This window comes from Camelus bactrianus, chromosome 6 (assembly GCF_048773025.1).
Source record: "Camelus bactrianus isolate YW-2024 breed Bactrian camel chromosome 6, ASM4877302v1, whole genome shotgun sequence".
NCBI classification, from domain to species: domain Eukaryota; kingdom Metazoa; phylum Chordata; class Mammalia; order Artiodactyla; family Camelidae; genus Camelus; species Camelus bactrianus.
The window spans coordinates 30,290,847-30,312,141 of NC_133544.1; the positions used below are offsets into that span (position 1 = coordinate 30,290,847).

Sequence of the window (21,295 nt, forward strand, 5' to 3'; positions counted from 1 at the left end):
AAGAAATATCAAGGGATGGGATGGGGGTGGGCCAATAGAAAAAAATAAATTCATTTATGAATTTGAAAAATATTCTTGGTGGGAGGGAAACAGGTCAGTGGTAGAGTGCATACTTAACATGCAAGAGGTCCTGGGTTCAATCCCCAGTACCTCCACTAAAGAAAAAAAATAAACAAGCTAAACTCAAAGTGACCATAATAAATAAATAACAAAGATAAGGGGAAAAAAGAGGAAGGGGGGAAAAATAAATAAAATAGAAAATAAAATGTGGGAAAGGCCTTCCTAAGCATAATACAAATCCCCAAAAGCCACTCTGGAAAAGACTACCTCATCTCTATAAATTACTATATGACCAAAATAAAAAAGAGATTCCCTTAAACAAAATGAAAAGACCCATTGGAGGATGATCTGCAACACAAATGACTTAAATATAAAGGTGGTAATTTGAAAGGCTATGGACAGGAAATGAACAACAGAAGAAGGGGAAAGAAACCCATGAAAAGCTGTGCAGTCTTAATTATAAGAATGCAGATAAAGGTGAGACGTCATCTTCTTCTACCAGACTAACACAATTTAAAAGTTTGTTATTATCCCAAATTGTCAAAAATGTTGGAAAACAGCTCCCCTTGTACAAACTGGCAAAGCCTTTTGGAAGAACAACTTGATAGTATCTGTCAACACTTAAGGCATCCATTCTGTTGATGTAACAAACCTACTGCTTAGGAATCATTAGTTCCATAATTATTTGATAAAGCAACAAAAACAAAAAAACTCAAAACTGGAAATAACCTAAGTGTCCACAAATAAGGGCTTGGCTAAATAAACAAAATGAAAATGGAACGCTGTGCTCTGATACACAAGAAACGGTCACAATGAACGTGATTAACGGTGAGGAGTGGAAATGAAGAATTGGGGATGGAGGATAAAAGTTGCTATTTTATATAATCCATGGAGCTTGGTTCCAGGATGCCCCGTGAATACCAAATCCGCAGACGCTCAAGTCCCTTATATAAGAGCGGAGTACAGTCGGCCTTCCTTATTGGTGGGATTGGCAACTGCAGATTCAACCAACTACAGGCCAAATTTCATGGATGTGGAGGGCCAGCTGTACTCTGCCTTTTTACATAAGGGACTTGAGCATCCGTGGATCTTGGTCGCTGCGGGGCGTTGTGGAACCAATTCCCTGCAGATACCAAGGGACCGCTGTAAAATGACTGAAAAGTGAGGTTTGTATGTAAAGAACAGTAGCCTAGGAAAGAACAAAATACAGGCTTTGGGGATTGACTCTGCCTCTGAAGGCTTACATGCTTTGGGGACACTGGGCAGGCCACACCACCCTCTGGGCTCGCATGTCATCTCTAAAATGGGCGATGATATCGCTCCCTTCTGGGCCATCTTGAGGACAACTTGAGAGAAAGTACACAGCACAGTACCCGAGGCACAGGTAATCAGCCAGTTCTAGACCGAATACTGGCTCCCTCCTCTAAAAAGCATGGAGACAAACGCTGTATTCTGAGTGGTCCAGAGCCCAGCAGTAATGACTTTGGTTGCACTTCTAGGGAAAACTGCCTCCACGGAGGTAAGCTTCAAACAAGGGAGTCTGTGGAGGTGAGATGAGAATATGAAAATGCTGGACTCTCAGTATTTCAGAGGTTATCTAAGTGTTTGCAAATGGGCCACAGGCCAAATCTAGCCTTGCATCTGGCCCCTCCAGGAACAGCCATGACCATTCATTTCTGTATTGTCTAGAGCTGCTTAGGTGACAGCGGCAGACTTTGGTGATTGCAACAGAGATCATGTGGCCTGCAAAGCCAAAAATATTTACTACCTGGATCTTTATTGAAAGTTTGCCAACCCCTGACCTAGTCTGATACCCTAACCTTTATGTGGCTCTGGAAGCTGAGGCCCAGAGGGTGAAACGACTTGCCTTCATCAGTCAGTGGCGCAGCTTGGACTAAAACCAGGTCTACTGACTTGCAGAACAGCATTCTTTCTCTTCTGTTCTGGACCTATTTTTATTGTAAAATGGTTTCTTTTTCCTGACCTAAGATTTAGCAGGAATCATTTTGCCTACCAATCCCCAGATGCTGCCACTTCTAACAATGAGCCACTCTAAAGGGAAGGCAGGTATCTAAAATCAGCAGGGGAGGCTATAGCTCAGTGGTAGAGTGGGTGCTTAGCATGCATGAGGTCATGGGTTCCCCAATACCTCCATTAAAAATAATAATGATAAAATAAATAAATAAACCTAATTACCTCCCCCCAAAAATAATTTAAAAATAAAATAAAATTTTAAAAATAAATTAAAAAATAAAATCAATGGGAAATTGACAAGAGAGTCCATGTGTCAACATTCTATTTCCCTACGATTTTTCAGGAACACATGGTGCCCCCACACATTGTAGGACATGTCCCACAAAGAAAATGTTCAGTGAATGCTGATGAATGATTATGAACATGCCCGTGATAGTGGGAAGGTACTAGCAGGGTTAGCTTGGACCTGCACAGAGGGTGCACACATGGAAAATTGAAAGTCGTCTGGCCATGCCTTGAGGTTGTTTGCTGGAAACGATGGAGCTCTGGCATTAGGGAAAAGCTGGGTAGGTAAGACCAATGGCAGAAGGAAGGGACAGCATTAGGACGAAGTTAATGAGATTGTGAAGGGGAAGCTGGGCACAGGGCATTGGTAGGGGGTATTCCAGATGTCCTCTCCAGGGCAAAGGTGCTGTCCGCAGCTGGAATGCTGGGCTGTGGCGTCTCCTGGGCTCCCATGTGCTTTTCAGAGGAGGCGGCAACTTTGGTCTCTGCTGACTCAGGTTCACTGACAAACTTTGGCCAACACGTTGGCCAAGGCCAACAGTCCAGCTCTGTGCTCCTCTGATACTACTGGCAAGTGTCATGTCCCATAAGCTGGTAGGGCACAAGGCCAGGGTGGGGAAGGAAAATCTCTCCTTACCACTGACTCGTGTTTACTACTGTACACAGATTCCCTGAGTTCATTCTCCCATAAGCCCTATGACATACTACAACTCCTATTTTATAGATGTGTAAAATGAGAATCAACAACTTAAGTAATTTACTCACGAACAGAGAGCAGCAGGTGCTAAAGGTGGGATTCAACCTAGATTGGTCAGCCTCCAAGGTCTGTTTCCTACTACATCCCCTGTCAGGCTCCTAACATACCTTCCAGTAATTACATCTCCACGTGAAAGAACAGTCTCGCGAGGGAGTGAGCCCGCAGCACTGCAGGGCTCACGCAGAGGGGCTCTGCTCAAGGAGCTGTGGGCAGCTGGCACAGGTGCTGCGGCGGGCACTGGCACTCTGCTGCCATGTTAGCCCTTACCTGCTTCTCCAGCTGCGCCTCCAGCCGGCCAATGAGCTCATCTTTGCCCTTCATGGCTTTCAGCAACTCTTGGTACTTCTGGTGTAGGCTGCCTGCTGAGTCCACATGCCTCAGGTTGGACAATTTCACCTTCTCCTCCATCACACCCACCTGAAAAGTACCAATCATCTTATAGAGTTGGGGTGCAGTGTTTGAAATGGCCACTAACATGGGATGCGATGGGATGCTTCCTGATGCCCCAACCCTGACTCCCAGGCAGAGCCCTTACCCAAGGCAATTGCATCCAATTCAGTGACCATTTATTAAGCCTCATCTGGGCAAAGAAGGAATTGACAAGGAAGGAACAGCCAGGCCGTCTAACTCTGGGGGCCCCAGGAGGGACAAGCTGGGCAGGACAAACAGCCCTGGAGAGGAAATGCTTCTACCTCACTGTGGCAGAGACATGTGCTACTCACTGAATGTCCATGAACTTCCTGGAACTTCCCAGCCCTCTTGTAGTTAGATGGCCATGGAATTCTCTGCAGCCAATGGGCCTGAGTGGAATGACACATCATTTCTGGGCCGAAGTATTTAAGAGCTGGCGCACAAGCACCCAGCTCTCTTCCCCTGCCATGGCAACCAAGGAGGCTGCGTGTTCCAGCTGGAGCTCCATTAGCCTGGATCCCTGAATCACCATGTGAAGCAGACTCCCTGGCTAACCCTCAATGGAGAGGTACCGTGAATGAGAACTAAATGTGATAAACTGCTGACATGTCAGACTTAACCAGTTACCTCAGCATAACCCAGCCTATTTGGACTAACCCACTCACCTGCTCCCTGCACTGACCCTTACCCGAAGATTCCTTCATGCCCATAGAAAGCCCCAGGCATTTTCCTTTGCTTAGAAGGTCTTACATATGACTGCTGGTTTTCCTCATCCATCTAAAGAGTTTATCAGTGCAACGCATCCACAGGAAGGGGCAGGAAAGGCCAACAGTCATTTCCCCTGCACAGTTCCACCAACCCCCTCCCCTCCCCCGGTTACCTGGGTCTCTGCGTTCTCTGCTCTCTGCTCTGCCTCCAGCAGCCTCTGCTCCAGCTCTTGCATCTGCTCAACCAGAGAGGAAGTGGAAATATAGGTGCAGTCTCCCTACTCTGAACATGGCATCAAGGCAATGCGAGCAAACCGTGTACACTGCACACAGACTTACACTGCTCATCTCAAGTGGCTCAAGGATGTCAGGGTACAGATGTTCATGGTAACCCTTGGCTCCCTTGCCCTGAATTTATGAGGCAGGTGAGGAGCCTAGAGCTGCTGTCAGCTCTGCTGAGTGAGGCGGGCACGCGGGGAGGGGTAGCAGGACCGTGTCATTCTGCCTGAGCCATCCTCGCCCTCAGTCTTGCCCTCAAGTTTCTCTCCCGAGGCCTCCTCGCAGCACTGGGCTGCAGGCAGGGTCCTGCCACCACTCGCCATGTGCCTGGCGTGGAACACGCTCCCACAGGAGCCTCCATCACATCATCAGGAAGAGGATGTTTCTTCCCACCCCAGAGTAACTCTCTGGTTGGGGACAAATACTTCTGTCCCTGTTCTGTCAAGGATGCCTCTGATTGCAAATGGCATTCACAGGTATCACCTTATTTAATTTCTTTAATCTTAAAGAAATAGAGGCTCAAGACACATTTTTAGAAAATTCTATCTTGCCACCAGTAGAGGTCCGAGGAACGCGACAATTCTGGAATCTCACACTAACTGGCCCAAGCAAAGGGACCAACGCTCTTACACATGGAGGCTCATCAGGGACCTGATCTAAGCTGCAGCCTAAGGAGCAGCTCACGAGCCCGGCCCTGACGGCATCGCTGCAGCTTCGCTTGTGGAGTGGAGTTGGCAACTAGAGTGCGGGCTGGGTTTCAGGACTCCCCCTGGTCAGGACTCAGAGTGCGCTGCCCAAACCACAAGTCATCGTCACACAAAGACCCTGCGGAGGCTGAGCAGGGTCATACATCCCACTCTCCTACCAAACGCTAGCGGCTGTGGCCTAGTCGAGGCAACTGCTTCCTTCCCCTGCCCTGCCCTGCCCCAGGGCAACAGGTACGCAGCAAACACCCACCAAAGGCATCGTCTCCCAGCCTTGTCCTCTGTGAGGCTGGACGGCCTGGCTCTAGTCCAGCCCTCGCCCTCCTCATCTCTGCAGATTTGGCCTTTTCTCCAGCTACTCAACCTGCTGCTTCGGCCTGGACCCTGGCTTGATATTTCCCAGTGAACTGAGCAATTAATTCCTTCTCTCTTTCCCAATCTCTCACCTTCTCACTTGAAATTCCACTCTCCCTCCTTGATTAAAGGATGTAAGAGGAGCCGCCAGCCTGGTGCTGGGCAGTAAAAGGCGAGTTACCAGAAGTAGTTCATGTTTGATAGCCTGGGGCACCTCTGTTCTCAGGGCCGCCATCCCTCACCCTCATCCATTTTTCCCCTTGGGGTTGGGGAGAGACAGATGTTTTCAGTACACATTCCCTTTGGATTTTTAAATTAAAAAAATTTTTTTGTTAATGTTTTTTTCCTTCTGAGATACAATTTCCTTTTGAGATACAATGTTTTTTTCCAATTGAGATACAACTGACATACAGCACTGTATTTTGGGGGGTGGGGAGGAATGAGGTGTTACTTATTTATTTTTTAATGAAGGTACTGGGAGTTGAACTCAAGACCTCATGCATGCTAGGAATGTGCTCTACCAGTGAGCTCTACCTCCCCCCTCACCCCGCCCAAGTACACATTCCCTTTGAAAGGACCAAGGATCCCAAATAAAACTCAAGATTCATAACTCATGGGATAAAAATGCCCCAATGGACAGGACCATCTTTGACAGGCATTCCTGTGCTCAGACCAAGGATGCCTCCCTCTCTTCTTTCCTTCCTCCCTGGGGTTTAATAATCAGGACGCAACCTCTTGACTGAAGCCTGAGAGAGTAGGTTGGTTCTGGCCAGACTCAGGCATCCATTAGAGCCAGATGGCCTTTCCAAAATCAAAGCCCTTGGGCCTCTGTAGCTACAGGGGAGATAACAGCATAGAAGAAACCAACATTCTAGTTATAGGGGTGGCTTCCTAGCACACTCAGAAAAATTCTACTTGGTAGGAGGAGGGTGGGTGACACATCACGGTGGCCTCCAGTGACTAGGTTAATACTATATAACCCTTCCCTTTTCAGCACCAGAACCGACTCTCTCTCCCTAGGAGCCAGTCAGGTTCTCTCTCGCCAGGAACCTGAAATGTGGGATCAAGAGACCAGAGATGAGAGCCAGGGGGTGGCATTGGAGAACGTGCCCAAACTTGACCAAGTCTTGATTGTTAGGTCGGTCCTTCAATTTTGTGAGCTGTCCCAGGATCCTCCTGGTCAATTCCCCGTCTGCTTAAGCTAGCCAGAGTTGGAGTTTCTGCCCACATCAGGGACACCTCTAACGAATACAATTATTGGGAGCATTTAATTTTTAAGAATATACTGAAATACTGAATGGGAAGGCTTTGGATTCTTGACAAGTTTCCCAGAGTAACCTTCATTTAGATCTAACATCTACTCTGTAGCTCAGAAGACATCAAATTTCCATAGGAAATGATCACTCGTATTCACGACCTTACAGACAGAGAAACCAGGAAAGAGGGAAGAAGAGAATGTATTTGAGTCCTACGTCCCACCTGGGCATTTCCATTTGGGTCAACAGTTGTTAATGACACCAGTCACAGCCAGAATTTTATTGACAATATGATGAGCATTTTCCCCCTCAAGACTTTAATATTAGACATCCTTTAAGGTATGCTATCACCAAAGCAGAGAGAAAGGATGGCACCCCTCAGACCCTAGTGTCCCCTCCCAGCCTTGGCCCGACTGCCACGTGGACCTCACTGCTGCTGACCCCCCAGCCATTCTTATCTTCCGGGCAAGGACACTCCAGACTCAAAGTGTTCTGTATTCATCTTTATGCTAGAGGATTCTCTTTTTTCTAAAACAGATTTGTGAGCATTGAAACCATTTGGAACATCTGGAAGTTTTTTAATAGAGAAGAGTATAAGGACCATCCATGTATCCATCACTGTGCTCCAACAATTACCAACGTCCCGCTGTCCTTGTTTGAAGAGAGTATCTTTAACATCATGTTTCCCTCCATTTATATGGAAGTACATTTTCTCCATTGCCACTGGGACACTCTCAGGTGTGTCTACATCAGAATGGCATTCTTGGAGTTTTCCAGCTTTTCTTTTAACCCCAGCATCAGCACATGATAGGGGTCTCGTGGTGGCGGATTGTTCCATACACTCAGAAAAAAGGGGCCACATCTGGAACTCTGAAAAGCTAAGGCTACAGGCGGCCCTCCGCCCCTATTTCGGTTCTGTTCCTACTCTCAGAGGGTTCCCTAGGACCATGTCCTCAGCTGTTCTTTTAGTCTGGGTGACACACCAGCCAAGGAGGTGTGAGGTCTGGGCGGCTGACTTTTATGCGGGATCCACTTTCACCAGCCGCGACTCGCACATGAGACTCATAAGCCAGCCTAGAACGGGCTGCAGCGACCTGATGAAATACACTTGGCGCCAACCTGGTAGCTAATCCCCGTTTCCACAGCTCCCTGTTACACTCGGCGAGGCTGTGAAATACAGCCCCAAGGCGGCAGGAGCAGAGGGCACCCTCCTGCACTCCCGGCACAGTCCTGTGGGCTGAGCAGTGGTCCGAGCCCAGAACCACACCAGGCTGGGTCTCAGATGTCCCTCCAAAAAGGGTTCAACATTCTTTTTTTTAATTGAATTGAAATGGTTTACAATGTTGTGTTAATCTCTAGTGTACAGCACGGTGATCCAGTTATACATATATATCCCTTTTCATATTCTTTTTCATTATAGACTATTACAAGATATTGAATACAGTTCCCAGTGCTATACAGTAGGACCTTGTTGTTTATTTATTTTATATATAGAAGTTAGTATCTGCAAATCCTGAACTCCCAATTTATCCCTCTGCACAACCCCCTTCCGCTGCAGGCAACTATAAGTTTGTTTTCTATGTCTGTGAGTCTGTTACTATTTTGTAAATAAGTTCATTTGTGTCCTTTTTATAGATTCCACTATAAGTGATATCACATGGCATTTTTCTTGCTCTTTCTGACTTACTTCACTTAGTATGACAATCTCCAGGCCCATCCACATTGCTGCAAATGGCATTATTTTATTCTATTTTATGACTGAGTAGTATTCCATTGTATGTATATGTATATGTGTGTATATATATCTATATATCACAACTTCTTTATCCAGTCATCTGTCAATGAACATTTAGGTTGCTTCCATGTCTTGGCTATTGTAAATAGTGCTGCTGTGAACAGTAAGGTGCATGTATCTTCTTGGATTAGAGTTTCCTCTGGATATATGCCCAGGAGTGGGATTGCTGGATCACAGGGCAGGTCTATTTTCAGTTTTTTAAGGAATTTCCATATTTTTTTCCATAATGGCTGCACCAATTTACATTCCCACCAACAGTGTAGGAGGGTTCCCTTTTCTCCACAAGAGGTTCAACATTCTTACTACTGCTTTGGCACCCATGGGAGAGAATGGTATAGATACGTGCCAAGGCTCTGAAACCCAGTTGGCTCCACCACATTGTGGCTTTAGATAAATTCCTTAAACTCTCTGTGCCTCAATTTCTTCACTGGTAAAAAAAAAAAAAAAAAAAGTAATGTGTCCACCTCCTAGGGTTGTTGTGAAGCTCAAACGAGATGCCTCACATCAAGTTCATGTGCACAACTTGGCACTTAAAGAGTTCACAGATATAAGCTACTTGCTGGTTTTTCATATACAAAGATGACACACAGGACCAGGGAGACCAGTTGGTCTGGGACAGTCTGGTGTTCATCTGTCATCCAGAATAATTAGTAATGGAGCCTTCCTTTCTCTTTCCAAAGTGTCCCAGTTTAGATGATAAATTATATGGTCATCCTACTTATGATCCAGCCACAGAAAGAACGGCTTTAAGCCAGAGGTTGCCAACTACTAGCCTACAGGGCATCACATAAGACTTACCCATGTTGTGGGTGTTTGGCAGACACAGATATAACTAAACAAGGCCACGTGCTGTGTGTCTGGCACTGGTGAAAGCACTTTACATGTATTAACTCATTTACTCTTTATCCCAGTGCTAGGAGGCAGGTCCTAATATCATCCCTGTTGTATAGATAAGGAAACTGACGCAGAAGGATTAGGTAACTTGCCTAAGGTCACACAGGTAGGAGGCAGAGCCAGGATTCAAACTCAGAGGACTGGCTCCAGTTTATTATACCTTTAGCCACCATGCCCCTCACATCTGACTCCACAGATTCCACATTTAATTTGTGACTTTCAGCTTCTCCTGACAACTCAGGAGATCTGGACACGTTAGGGTTACATATTCTCGTGGCAATACCTGGTTTCTTTTCTAACTGTAGCCTGTTCCCTTGACTCCTCCCCAGAACCCTCCTGCCTCATGTATTTAAGTTTAGTTGCCTGCAAGCATTTGAGATTGTAACCCAATCTATTAAATGGTTCTAATTCTGTTTTAATCAAAGACAATGATGTTTAACTTTTTTTTTTTAGTATCAGTTCAATTGAAATCATATGCTTATTCACAAATATGTAAAATACATGACTATGGGGCTGCCCTAATGTCTTCAGTGCAGAAAAGAAAGGAAAGAAAGGACTCCAAGTCTTGTCTGTGGGTCCACGACTCCCCACCAGCCCACAACCCTCTCTGAGGCTCTCAGGGCTCAAGGTTTCCCCTAGGACAGGTGAATGTGGCCCTGGGACATGGCCACGGCAGAAGTTCATGGCAGTAGGTTTCATACCTTCTGGGTCATAAGGATCCACCTAGAGCCTGTAACAGGCAGTTTCCTGGGCCTGACCCAGAGAGGTTTTTATTTAGCTAGTCTGAGGCATGAACCTAGGAATGTGCTTGAAAAGAAAATCCCAGGTAACCCTCACACAGGTGGTCCACAGACCACACTCTGAAAAACACTGGACTGGCTGCAGAATGCAAAGCAAAGCTAACTGACTCCTTTGGGGATGTAAGCATCCCAGGGCCAAGCCCCCATAGGCACTGGCCTCTTCTTGAAGAGCTTTATAGGAGTACAGAGCTCTAGCGATAAATACTATACTTGGCCTTATTAAAAATGAGGATTTGGGGTGGGGAGGGTACAGCTCAGTGGTAGGGCACGTGCTTAGCATGAATGAGATCCTGGGTTCAATCCCCAGTACCACCTTTTAAATAAACAAACAACCTAATTATCTCCCCTGCCCACAAATTTTCTTTTAATAAAAAAATTAAAATGAGAGTTCGGAGAACAATAAAAAAATTTCTCTACCCACACATATGTACGCACACACTCGTATACAGTGAATAAAAGTTCTAGAAGCCATCTACTCCCAAAGCAAATCAGATCTGTCTGCTAAGGCCGTTTCTGTGCTGGCTTTATGCAGACTTTATTTCCAACTAGACCTGACAGCCCTCGTACTCGCCTTTCATACCACCTGGCCTTTTCACAAATTCTGAGGCATTTGAGGATATGTTTTCCTGGGCCTTGTGTTCCGTCCACACGTTGTGAAGCGGGTGCCGAAACTGAATCGCCGCCTCTGTATATAATCCATGGTCTGAGCCGGGAGGAGCACCAGTCATTGTTTCAATGTTTAAGGGAACTGAACTGAGCCATTTATACCCTCAAAAAAAAAAAGTTCTGAACTACAAATTCTTGGTATATAAATATAAAACTGAGTTATGGTGTTTTAAAACCTCGGTTGGAGAAACTAATACAGGATTCTAGAAAAGAAGTGCACGCAGTCCCAGAACAGGCTTGAGGAGAGCTGCCTCAGTTAAAAATACTCAAGCTCAAAACTGAGGGGTGCTTTATTATATAACGTCTTCTTTTTAATAAATCCACTCAACTCCCTTTTGGAAGCAGATAAGCAGCAAATAAGTAAAAAAAATTAAGCTTGTTTTAGTTCTAATATTGATGCCATGTATTATTCATCATGATAATTCCTACGAGGCTCTTTTGAGGACAGATAGCATATCCCCACTCTTCTGATGGGATAACTGAGGCACAAGCTCAGCAAGAATGAACAAAGTCCAAGGGACTTTTACTGTCCAGCTCTTAGAACAGCATCAAGTTTTAGCTTGATCTGACCACCCCTGTGACTTCTTCAGCACACCAAGAAGAGAGCTGGGGAAACGGCTCCCAGGAACAGAGCAAGTTGGGAACTCCAAGACCTAAGCCATTCCCTCGACTCCTGTGCTGGATGGAAAGTGACCCCACAGCTCGCTTGGCTTCTGAATGGGTGGCCCCGGCAATGGCACACCAGGTCATGAGAGGTGTGCCGGCAGGAACAAGGCCTAGGATGCCTCCTATCCTTGCCCTTCCTCTTCTCTCTCACCCTTAGGTGAGTGAGTACCTGGCAGCCTTGACTTTTTTTTTTTAATTTGCTTTATAGCACAGATTATTTCCTGTCTCAAACAGCAATTTTGCAAGAGGGAGTCAGGTATGAGCAGGCCGTATGGTGGGGAAGGAGGAGGGCGTGCTTCCAAGCCTTAGCAGCCAGTGGACGGTATCTGATCCCAGGCATGGCCTGTCCCCTGGGAAACACCCAGGCGTGGCTTGCTCTCCCTGCATGACCGCCAGCAGCGAGTGAGTGGCCATCAGTCGCCCAGGCACTGCAATCTCCACAGGCAGGTGGGTGGGGGAGCTGTGCAGAAAGTGGAGGGGGCACATAAGTGAGGGGGCTGGCCAGAGGGTCCCAGCTGACTTGGCTCACCTGGGTGCAGGTGGGACTGATGATGACTAACAATTAAGTTCTGGGAGGAGAGACACAGACGGGGACCAGGGGCCAGCCCCAGCGGGAGCTCTCCTGAGAAACCTGTCATCTCTTCCTGTGAAACTTACCCGGATGTATTAGGGGAAAATCGCTAATGAATGACTGAACCTGGCCTATTGGTTTGAGCATGACAGCAGGTGACAGACACAGCCTCGACATTGAGCAACATGGTGTTTATAGCCTTAAGCTTTCCTGCCAAGAGGTCCGGTGTCGGGCTAATGTCCCAGCCTCTTTCTTACCTAAGTCTCCTGGCTCATGATTCCCGGTCAAGATTTCTTTCTCCTCCCTCTCCTCCTCCCACACCCGCACTCTCTTCTGCCCTGTGTCTGCATGCTTCTCCTTTCTTTACCCAAGTCACACCCTGAGTCCCCAGCGTTTTTATGGGAGGGCATTCTGGTTACTTTGATGGTGACAAAGAGAGCCTGGAAGAGAAGGAGCTAAATTTATAAAAGTTCAACCTGCCCAGACCCAAGGGGCTATGGGGAGAGAGGGTGTCTTACTTATAATGTGTTTAAGGCCCCTAGGGAATAGGAGAGGGCAGCATTTCAAAACATTTTTTATTATGGAATATTTCAAGCCAACAGAAACATGCAGAGAATAATTTTTTAAAAACATGTATCCATCATTCATCTTTGTCAAATCTTAATTTTTATCATATTCGCTTCTGATGTTTTTAAGAAATGGACCACTACAGACAGTTGAAGCCTCCAGTGTACTTCTCCCCAATGTTACTCTTCCCCTTCCCGTTGTATTTACCCTACATTTGACTGTGTTACGTGTTTACCTCATTTGTACATACTCCTGAACAACAGAGTACTGCTTTGTGAAGATTTCAAAACTTTATATAAACTCTATTGTTCTACGTATAGACATCCTTCTGATTGTTGTTGTTCAATGTTGGGTTTTGAGATTTATTGACCTTATTTTTTAATTAATTTTTTTAACGGAAGTACTGGGGACTGAACCTAGGACCTTGTGCATGCTAAGCACACACTCAACCACTTGAGCTATACCTTCCCCCCTTGACTCATTTTTAACTGCAATGTAGTACTCCATTGTACAAATACACTCAACATGGTTATCCATCCCCCCTGCTGACAGACATTTAGAATATTTCCAATTTTTCATACATCAGTGCTATAACAGACCTTCTTGTCTATGTCTCTTTATGATCAATATATTTGGATTTATTTCTACCATTGCATTTTGGGGTTTTGTTTTTAGGGGGGCAATAATTAGGTTTGTTTGTTTGTTTAGATGGAGATACTGGGGATTGAACCCAGGACCTCATTCATGCTAAGCACCAGCTCTACCACTGACCTACACTCTCCCCCCTCTACCATTGCATTTTGTACTTTGTTTTCTATGTTCTTTTTTCTCTTCCTTGCCTGGATCTAATAGACTTTATCTCATTTCCAATAGCTGCTCTCCTGCTTTGAAAGTTATATACTCTATTTCTATTTGTTATTACTATTATTCTAGACTTAAAATCTAGACTTAAAGACTGCTATTTGTTCCCCATTTCTGTTCTCCCCTTCTCTCTCATATAAGTAGAACCTCTGACTTTTAACAGAGTACATGGTAATCCAGAACAAAGACTACACTTTCCAATCTTCCCTTCAGCTAGGTACAACCAGGTGAATAAGTTCTGGCCAATGGGATATGAGTAGAAGGAATGAAGGCAACCTTTGGGTCATGCACTCAAAGAGAAGGGGTTGGAATGCGGACATGAGGCTGAACCACCTTCAAACGTGCAGCAGACCTCCCCGCAGAGCTAGACTGCGTATGTCTGGGACGTTACATGAGAAGGAATGGATTTTTAACCACGCCTACTGCTTAGTCTCATCCTGCTTCCTGAAGCTGAGGCTTCAAGTCTCTCATCAAGCTTGGAAACGTTGACGCCATTATCTCTTCAAGTAATGTCTCTCCTTCACTCTCTCCACTTTTGGAATCTCAGGAAGGATCCTGTCATTCTGACATCCACGTCTCGGCCTATGTCTTCACCTCTCAGCCCTGCGTTCTGGGTGACGTCCTCAGGTCTCTCCTTCCGTTCATGAAGTCCGTCTCCCGTGGCGCCTAGCCTGATGTTTAATCTATCCACTGAACATTTAATTTCAATGCAAACAGTTTTCACTTCTAGCAGTTCCATTCGATTCTTTTTCTGATCTTTTTGGATGGTGTCTTGTTCTTGTCTCATAGTTTCAATAACTCTATTACATCTTCAGTAGTTTTGAACTCACTGATTTTATACTGTCTTGCCCACAGTTCTATTATTAGAAGTTCTCGACGGGGGGGGGGGGTGATTTGAGTCCAGTTGTTTGTTGTATATGTGGACTCTCACTCACTGTGGATTGCTCTCTCAAGTGTGTAGTCTTTAGTCATTTTTGGAGCATATATTCATCTTCACTAAGAATTTTTTTCTGCTGTGGGGATCCTGTGTGATCAGGGTCAAGGTCTTATTCCTCCAAAGAGGTTCTGCATCTGCTTCTACAAGGTCTCCCAGGGGTATCACCAGCCCAGAACTTAGAGTTCCTCATCCACACAGGTAGTATAAGTTCTAATGCTAAGCCAATAACATCATCAGGGAACACTTTTCATTTTCTTTATTTTTCTTTTTTCTGCCCAGAGCCTGAGCTAAGTATGAGAAGCAGTTCTGTCAGCTACCTGTGCTGGTGGATGACTTTCTTTCTCTCGTCCACCTTTCTATTTAGTGCAAAGCCCTTTGATAGTCCTGACTTCACATGGAAGTTTTCGTTTCAGCTCCAGCCTCCAATCGGCCAGACCTCATCTCTGTCTCCACAGATATTAAAACTCAACCTCAAAACTTTCATTACTAAAGGGAAGCCAGGCACTCACCCGTCCCAACTCAGCTGCCGGAGTTGGGTACTACTCTGGTGTTTCCTCTTCACTTTACCCCTGAGGATTCCTCTTATTTTTTTAGTACCTAGCTCTGTACTTAGAAGGATATTTAAAATATTTAATCTAGTATTTCTAGGTATCTCATAGAGGTCATTTTTAGGTTATTACTAGAAACAGAAGTCTCTTGCCTCTGAGATGTGCTTTAGACCAGCTGGCTGAGTCAACCCCTACTTACCCCTCCCTTCCCTTGCACTCCTCTAATGCCATATCCAAGACAAGGTTCTCAAACTTGATAATGCACAAAACCAAGGTCCGGGCACTTCCTAAACATACAGATTCTTAGCAGCATGAGACTTGGAGCAGGAAGACTAGGGTGGGGCCCAGGAACATACATGCTTAACAAGCATTCCAGCTTTCTGGTAGAGGGGGTCCCGGGACCACACTTTGAGAACAACTATTTAAGGCTTGCTTCCCTTTCCCCGAGACAGGTGAATTCGACCCTTTCTGCTAACAGTACCTGAACCACACCCATAGGAAGACTGCTGGTCTCTGTTCTGCAAAGCCTGAACTAGGAGACAGCAGCACCAAAAGACCCAGGGTTCACGAGTTCCAGTCCAAGCCAGTCCAAGGCCTCTTCCTTCAGCAGTGGAAAGGCAGAGGTGACACCAATGACTTGTCTCCCTGGACTCCAGGCTGTGGCATTGTCAACAAAACAGGTCATTTATGCGGGCTTGACTCATCAAGACTTTGGCCTTACTTGGAGAGAAGGGGACTGACTTTTACTTTTGTACTAGGAAAGAAGGCTTTGCTAGCAGATGGATACTGTTAAAAAAAAAAAAAACTATAGAGAGAATGGTTGATTCATTTAAGATATATAGTTTTAGTGCAGGTGGCCACTCTTTAGATGTGTTGTGCTCTAATATGCCTCAGAAAACAGTTTAGAATGTATCTCCAAATGGAAACATGAATGATGGTCAGTTTCCCAGACCAGCCCACAGAAACCTGTAAAGATTGTTCCAATTTAAGACTTATTTTATGCCAGAACCTCTACATATGTGATACGAAACAGTTCTCAAAATAATTCTGAAAGGTAGACACTTGTGTCCCTGCCTTAGACTTGCCCAGGGTCACATGGCTAGTGGCAGAAACAGGTGGATCTGGTGGGTCACCAGGAAACCAGGCTGCCTTCCACGGCTAGTACCCTTAAAAGAGGGTGAGCAGTAGGATGGGGATTTCTATTCTTCTTTCCTGAAACACCTTCCTTCCCCACACTGAGGAAGAAATGTTAAGGGAATAACAGAGCCCACACTGTAGCCACACATGACTCCAGAAATGATGCAGGACCAAGAAGATTAGTATCATTTCTTTGATGTGTCATAGGAGAAGCAAAGCAGGAAAGAATGCAAGATGACAGATTAGTAAACTGCTTTGATTTTGATCTTCAAAAAACCAAACTACCTTGGGTTTCATTTTGCCTGTGCAGAAAACATCTTATTAAAAGTTCACCTTCCTGCAACAGGTAGTAAATAAGCCTTAGAGATCTAATGCACAGTATACTGAATATAGACAACAATATTGTATTATAATCATCAAACTTGCTTAGAGACTAGAGCTTAATTATTCCAACCACTAAAAAGATAATTAAATAATATAATAGATGTACTAGTTATGGCTACAATGGCAATCATATTACAGTATACAAATGTATCGAATTAATATGTTGTACATCTTGAATGACACAGTGTTATATGTTAAATATAGTTAATCAATCAATCAATCAATCAAACTTCTCAAAAAAAAAAAAAAAGAAAAAGAAAGCTCGCCTTCCCCAACTCTCCCTCTCTGACAGAGTCAGGGAGGTTAGGCGCAACCTGCTCCCAGGACCCACCTTGTCAGCCAGCAGCTCCCTTATCTTGCTGGCCTGCAGGCGGAATCGGAAGAGCTGGGTTTCCAGGGCCAGGCAGCGCTTCTGCCAGTCCACGCTGGCCCGGGTCTCCACCTTGAGTTCTGCCATGATGGAATCAACTTTTGGATATTCCAGGGAGCCCTGAAAACCAGCACACAGGGTGGGGAAAGATAAGAAAGTGGGTAAGGAGGTGTTCTGTGGGGAAAGAAGGAGGAGACCAAAGGAGGACAGAGGAAACAGGGCGGGGGAAGGTAAGTGAGCCTCACTCTCCCACTGTCCCAGGGCCAGCTTTCTTAGCTCAGTGTGTCCCGTTCCATCATAAATTAGCTGAGCAACCTCAGCCAATCACAAAACTTCAGAAATCACAAGAATAACCTAGTTTCACTGTTACAGAAGTGAAAAATAGGGCTCATTTGTTTTTTCATTCAGTTATCCATTTAACAAATATTTATTCATTCAGCAAACATTCATGTGCCAGACACTATTCCAGGCACTGGAGATACAGAGGGAAATAAGAGAGGTCCCCTTGTCTTTGAGTTTTTCAAGGAAGATCTAAATGCAAAATTACAATGTAGTTACAATTGCTAATCAATATCCAGATAAATGGAAGCAGGGAAATGGAGTGGACTATGCTGGGGGTGGGGGTGGGGGTGGGGGTGTGTTTAGGGAAGGCTTAATGTGGGTAACAGATTCATCCGAGATCACAGGAGGCAGAACCCTGGTTCCTAGTTAAATACTGATTCTTCACAACTATATAGATTTTAGATGGGGGAAAAAATGGAACAAAAATGTAATGTCTTGAATTTCCTGGATGATTTTCTATTTAGTTGGGATTTTGTCAATTGTTTTCATCAAATCACCCTGTTTTGGGACAGATTCTCACTCTTTTCTTTTAGGTTATAAAATGCAAACCAGAAAACTGGTAGATATTTTGCTGTAGCCTCTGGAGAAAACCACAAGTCTTTTTTCGAAAACACTTGACACAAATTCAGTACAAATCAAGTAGACGCCTAACATATCCCCAGCCAGGGGGATTTACCCAGGTGTCTCCTGAACATATTTTAGGAAAAAAAAAAAAACCTGGGTGGGGGATGAGAAAATGAAGAAGGTTGTACGAATGTGCATGTGAGGGGAGATACAGGCACAGAGGAGGCACGGAGCAGAGAAGGGCTGGAAGACACACCCATCAGCAGGACTTTTAAAAATCCCCCTTCTAGGGTGCTCTTAATAATCATTGGCAACAACATGGTCTGCCCCAAACCATGACACATTGTCACCCTAGTATCAGGTGATTTTAAGGAATGATTATTAATTTTCTAGGTTGACAATATTGTTAATATCTTCTGTTAGAGATACATATGGCTTACAGTTCATATGTATCTGGAGTTTGCTTTAAAACACTTCATGGTAGGAGGTGAGAAATCAGGTGGAGGGAGATACATAAAATTTGTCAAAATATTGATAATTTCTGAAGCTAGGTGATGGGTATACTGGTCTCTCTACTTAAATATATGGCTGGAATTTCCCATAATAAAAAGTTGTCATTAAAAAAAAAATCTCCTTTCCCTTCTTCAGGAGACACATGGCCTCAGAAAACCCAGCCACCTCCCATATGTCAGTAACTATAACCCTGGGGCATCAGTGAGCCTGTCCTTGATGGGTTAACCACCAACACTGCTTCCCACCCCACACTGACTTTTATAGTCTCTTTCTCCCATTATACACCACAAATAGCTATTACTTACTGGGTCCTTATTATACGCCAGGCACACGTGGCTTCTTTAATTTTCATGACAACCCATGAGACAACGGGGTGGGCGCTAGTCCACACCCTCAGGTGAGGATACCTAGGAACAGAGTTCTGTAGCTAGAAAGTAGTAGGGCTGGGGTTCTCATTTCAAGGTGCCTGTCCCTAGTCACTGTATTCCTTACCTACCCAAAAACCGCAAAGAATCATGATTTCACAGCGAGTAAGGCAGACCGCTAAGAATGAGAGAAATAGTGTAAAGGATCTCTCAGGATCCTTGGCACTAAGGTGAACCTATATCCCAGATTTCCCAAGGCACTGTGGTCTCAAATATTCTGACACTCTACCCTCTTCATAAGTACAGACATTTATCACGTGTCCTGACTTTTTGTTTAAAAGACAGGGTCAGTAGACCTGTAGGGAAAGGCCCAACAATTAAACCACTGATGGGCCTGGTGACGGAGTCTTTCGGTTCTGGGCTGCTCAGAACACTGGGCACATGACCTCAGCCCTGCTCTCCCTCCCGGAACTGTTATCTCAAACAATCTGACATTGTGACCTCCCAGCAATCCCCACCTCAAAAGACTGGGACCAACTGGAACGAGCAGGAAGACAAAAGACAAAAACAAAACATGACCTTCTCTGAGTTGAGATTCCAGCTGGAAAGACAAAACAGAACCTTGTGGGGCCTCCAGAGAGGACCCAGAGGCTTCATGTTTGGTTTTCTTTGTCCTTTATGGGGATTTTACTTTCCTTGCAGATCCAAAGCTAGGACCTGAGAGTTGTGCGACCTAGCCCAGGGCTAAGACTGAACAGTAAAAGCACCCAAGTAAAACCAAAGGGCAGGGGAAACGTAATTCTTTTGTGTCCTTAAAAAAGCTTAGTGAATTTTAATTCCCTTGTATCGATTGTCAAAGCCATGGCTCAGATTCCATGGGGAGAATGGAAACCCGAATTATCAAAATCTCCAGGGACTTTGGAAATGAAAGCATGTCATTGGTCTCTGCCTTGCTGTGATACCTGGGGTTATACTAGTCTGCAGGGAGTGCTCTCCCAAGTCCAGCATCTTCAAGACATCACGGTTTTGAACCCATCAATCTCCCTGCTTAATCCTTTCCCTGCCCTGGGGATGCTGGCAAGGGAGCTGGCACTGCTGCTAGGCTTGTATCGGCATGCAAGGGGAGCTAAAATGTCTCTAAATGGGATGTGGAGCAAGTTGCCTGCTGCCAAGCCAAGGCCCAGAGGCTCTTCTGACAGAAGTACGTGGTCGAAGCTGCAGCTGTAAGACACGGGATATTAAGGGAAGATACCAGCAGGTTGAACCTCAGCTGCTAAGTCACCTTGTACTTGTACCTTGCATAAAGATGTAGAAGAATGAGCAGAAATGAATTTGCAGAATGGTTCTTAACTTTTCAAAGCATGGCTTTGACAGGTGTTATTTCTCTTGTTACCCTCTCACTATCCCTGAGATTGAGGACAAGTGATATAATTCACAATGACCAGACGAGAAAGCTCGTCCCATCTGTGACTTGATTAGAGAAACAGAACCAAGGAGGTCAGACCTGGGCCAAGATCCCTGATCTGCCAACATCTAAAACTGTCCTCTTTCCATTAGATGCTTCAGTAATGGTGGTGCTACCAGGCTAGCCTAACACAGATACTGCATTGATGTGTAGTGTTGGATGGGGAAATAATAAAAAGGATGTGAGCTGGGGACACACTCCAGCTCAATTGTTGGTTTCATTTTTCATCTGGAAAGCTTCAAACACACATTAGTAGGGAGAACAGTACAATAAATCCCCATGTGCCCTCCACTGGCTACAATGATTACCAGCTCATAGCCAGTTCTCTCTTTTCTTTTTTTTTTTTTTCCTTCATAGCCAGTTCTCTTGATGTCCACTAGTGCCTGGCATGCTAAACTGCTTGGCAACAAAGAGTCAAATGACTGGCTCGGCCTTGGCACCTGCTTTGGAACTCCCTGAGCCCTCCAGCATCCTGGACTGACGTGGCCACAAGGGCCAGTAAAGATACGCTTCAGAGGCAAGGGCTGTAGGTAGGATGGTGGTGAAAAGAAGGCACAGGCAGTCATTAGGTGACTTCCTGTCTCAGAGAAAACACAAACTTGACCTGGGATAGTTCTGGCAAGTTTAGGGATTGGACTAGAAATCGACAAAATGCTGAGATTAAATTTAATTCAACCAACTTCTGTTAAGTGCAAGGCTGTGGCTTGTGAGGCTCAGGTCTCCACTATGAATATCCTGGAACTTTCCTGCAGAGGGGGCCAATCAATCCAAGTGCCTAAAAGAAAGAGGTCTGAGGTCGCTACAGGAGGCATCAGAAGGTAACAGGGACTTTGTTCTGGGTACGATTTCCACCAGGCTCTCCTATGGCATTTCAGTATGGCTCACTCCCTGAATATGAGCACCTTTTGTGATTTCCACTTGCGGATCATAGGCTACCACCATCTTCTGAAAGTGCTCTGCTCGACTAGGCTGACCACTTGCCCAACTGTAGACAAGGAAGAGCTCTGTGCCTCCTTTCTGAAGATGGAGTCCGGGGGGATGGGGGAGGGGACACAGGGGGCAC

The 21,295-nt window shown here is 45.3% G+C and overlaps 1 protein-coding gene across 4 annotated transcripts in view; it reads right to left on the reverse strand.

Moving 5' to 3' along the window:
* The window catches only part of PLEKHH1 (pleckstrin homology, MyTH4 and FERM domain containing H1), a 51,948-nt gene that overhangs the window by 27,344 nt on the left and 3,309 nt on the right, over positions 1 to 21,295 (reverse strand). For 3 of the 4 annotated variants that reach the window (XM_074365351.1, XM_074365350.1, XM_074365348.1), the window contains exons 2-5: positions 16,945 to 17,103; positions 4,368 to 4,430; positions 3,799 to 3,876; positions 3,344 to 3,493 (exon numbers count right to left, since the gene is read on the reverse strand). In XM_074365351.1, coding sequence (XP_074221452.1) covers positions 3,344 to 3,493; positions 3,799 to 3,876; positions 4,368 to 4,430; positions 16,945 to 17,103 — 450 coding nt within the window. The remainder of the gene's footprint in view (positions 1 to 3,343; positions 3,494 to 3,798; positions 3,877 to 4,367; positions 4,431 to 16,944; positions 17,104 to 21,295) is intronic. The other variant, XM_074365349.1, reaches the window with a different exon arrangement.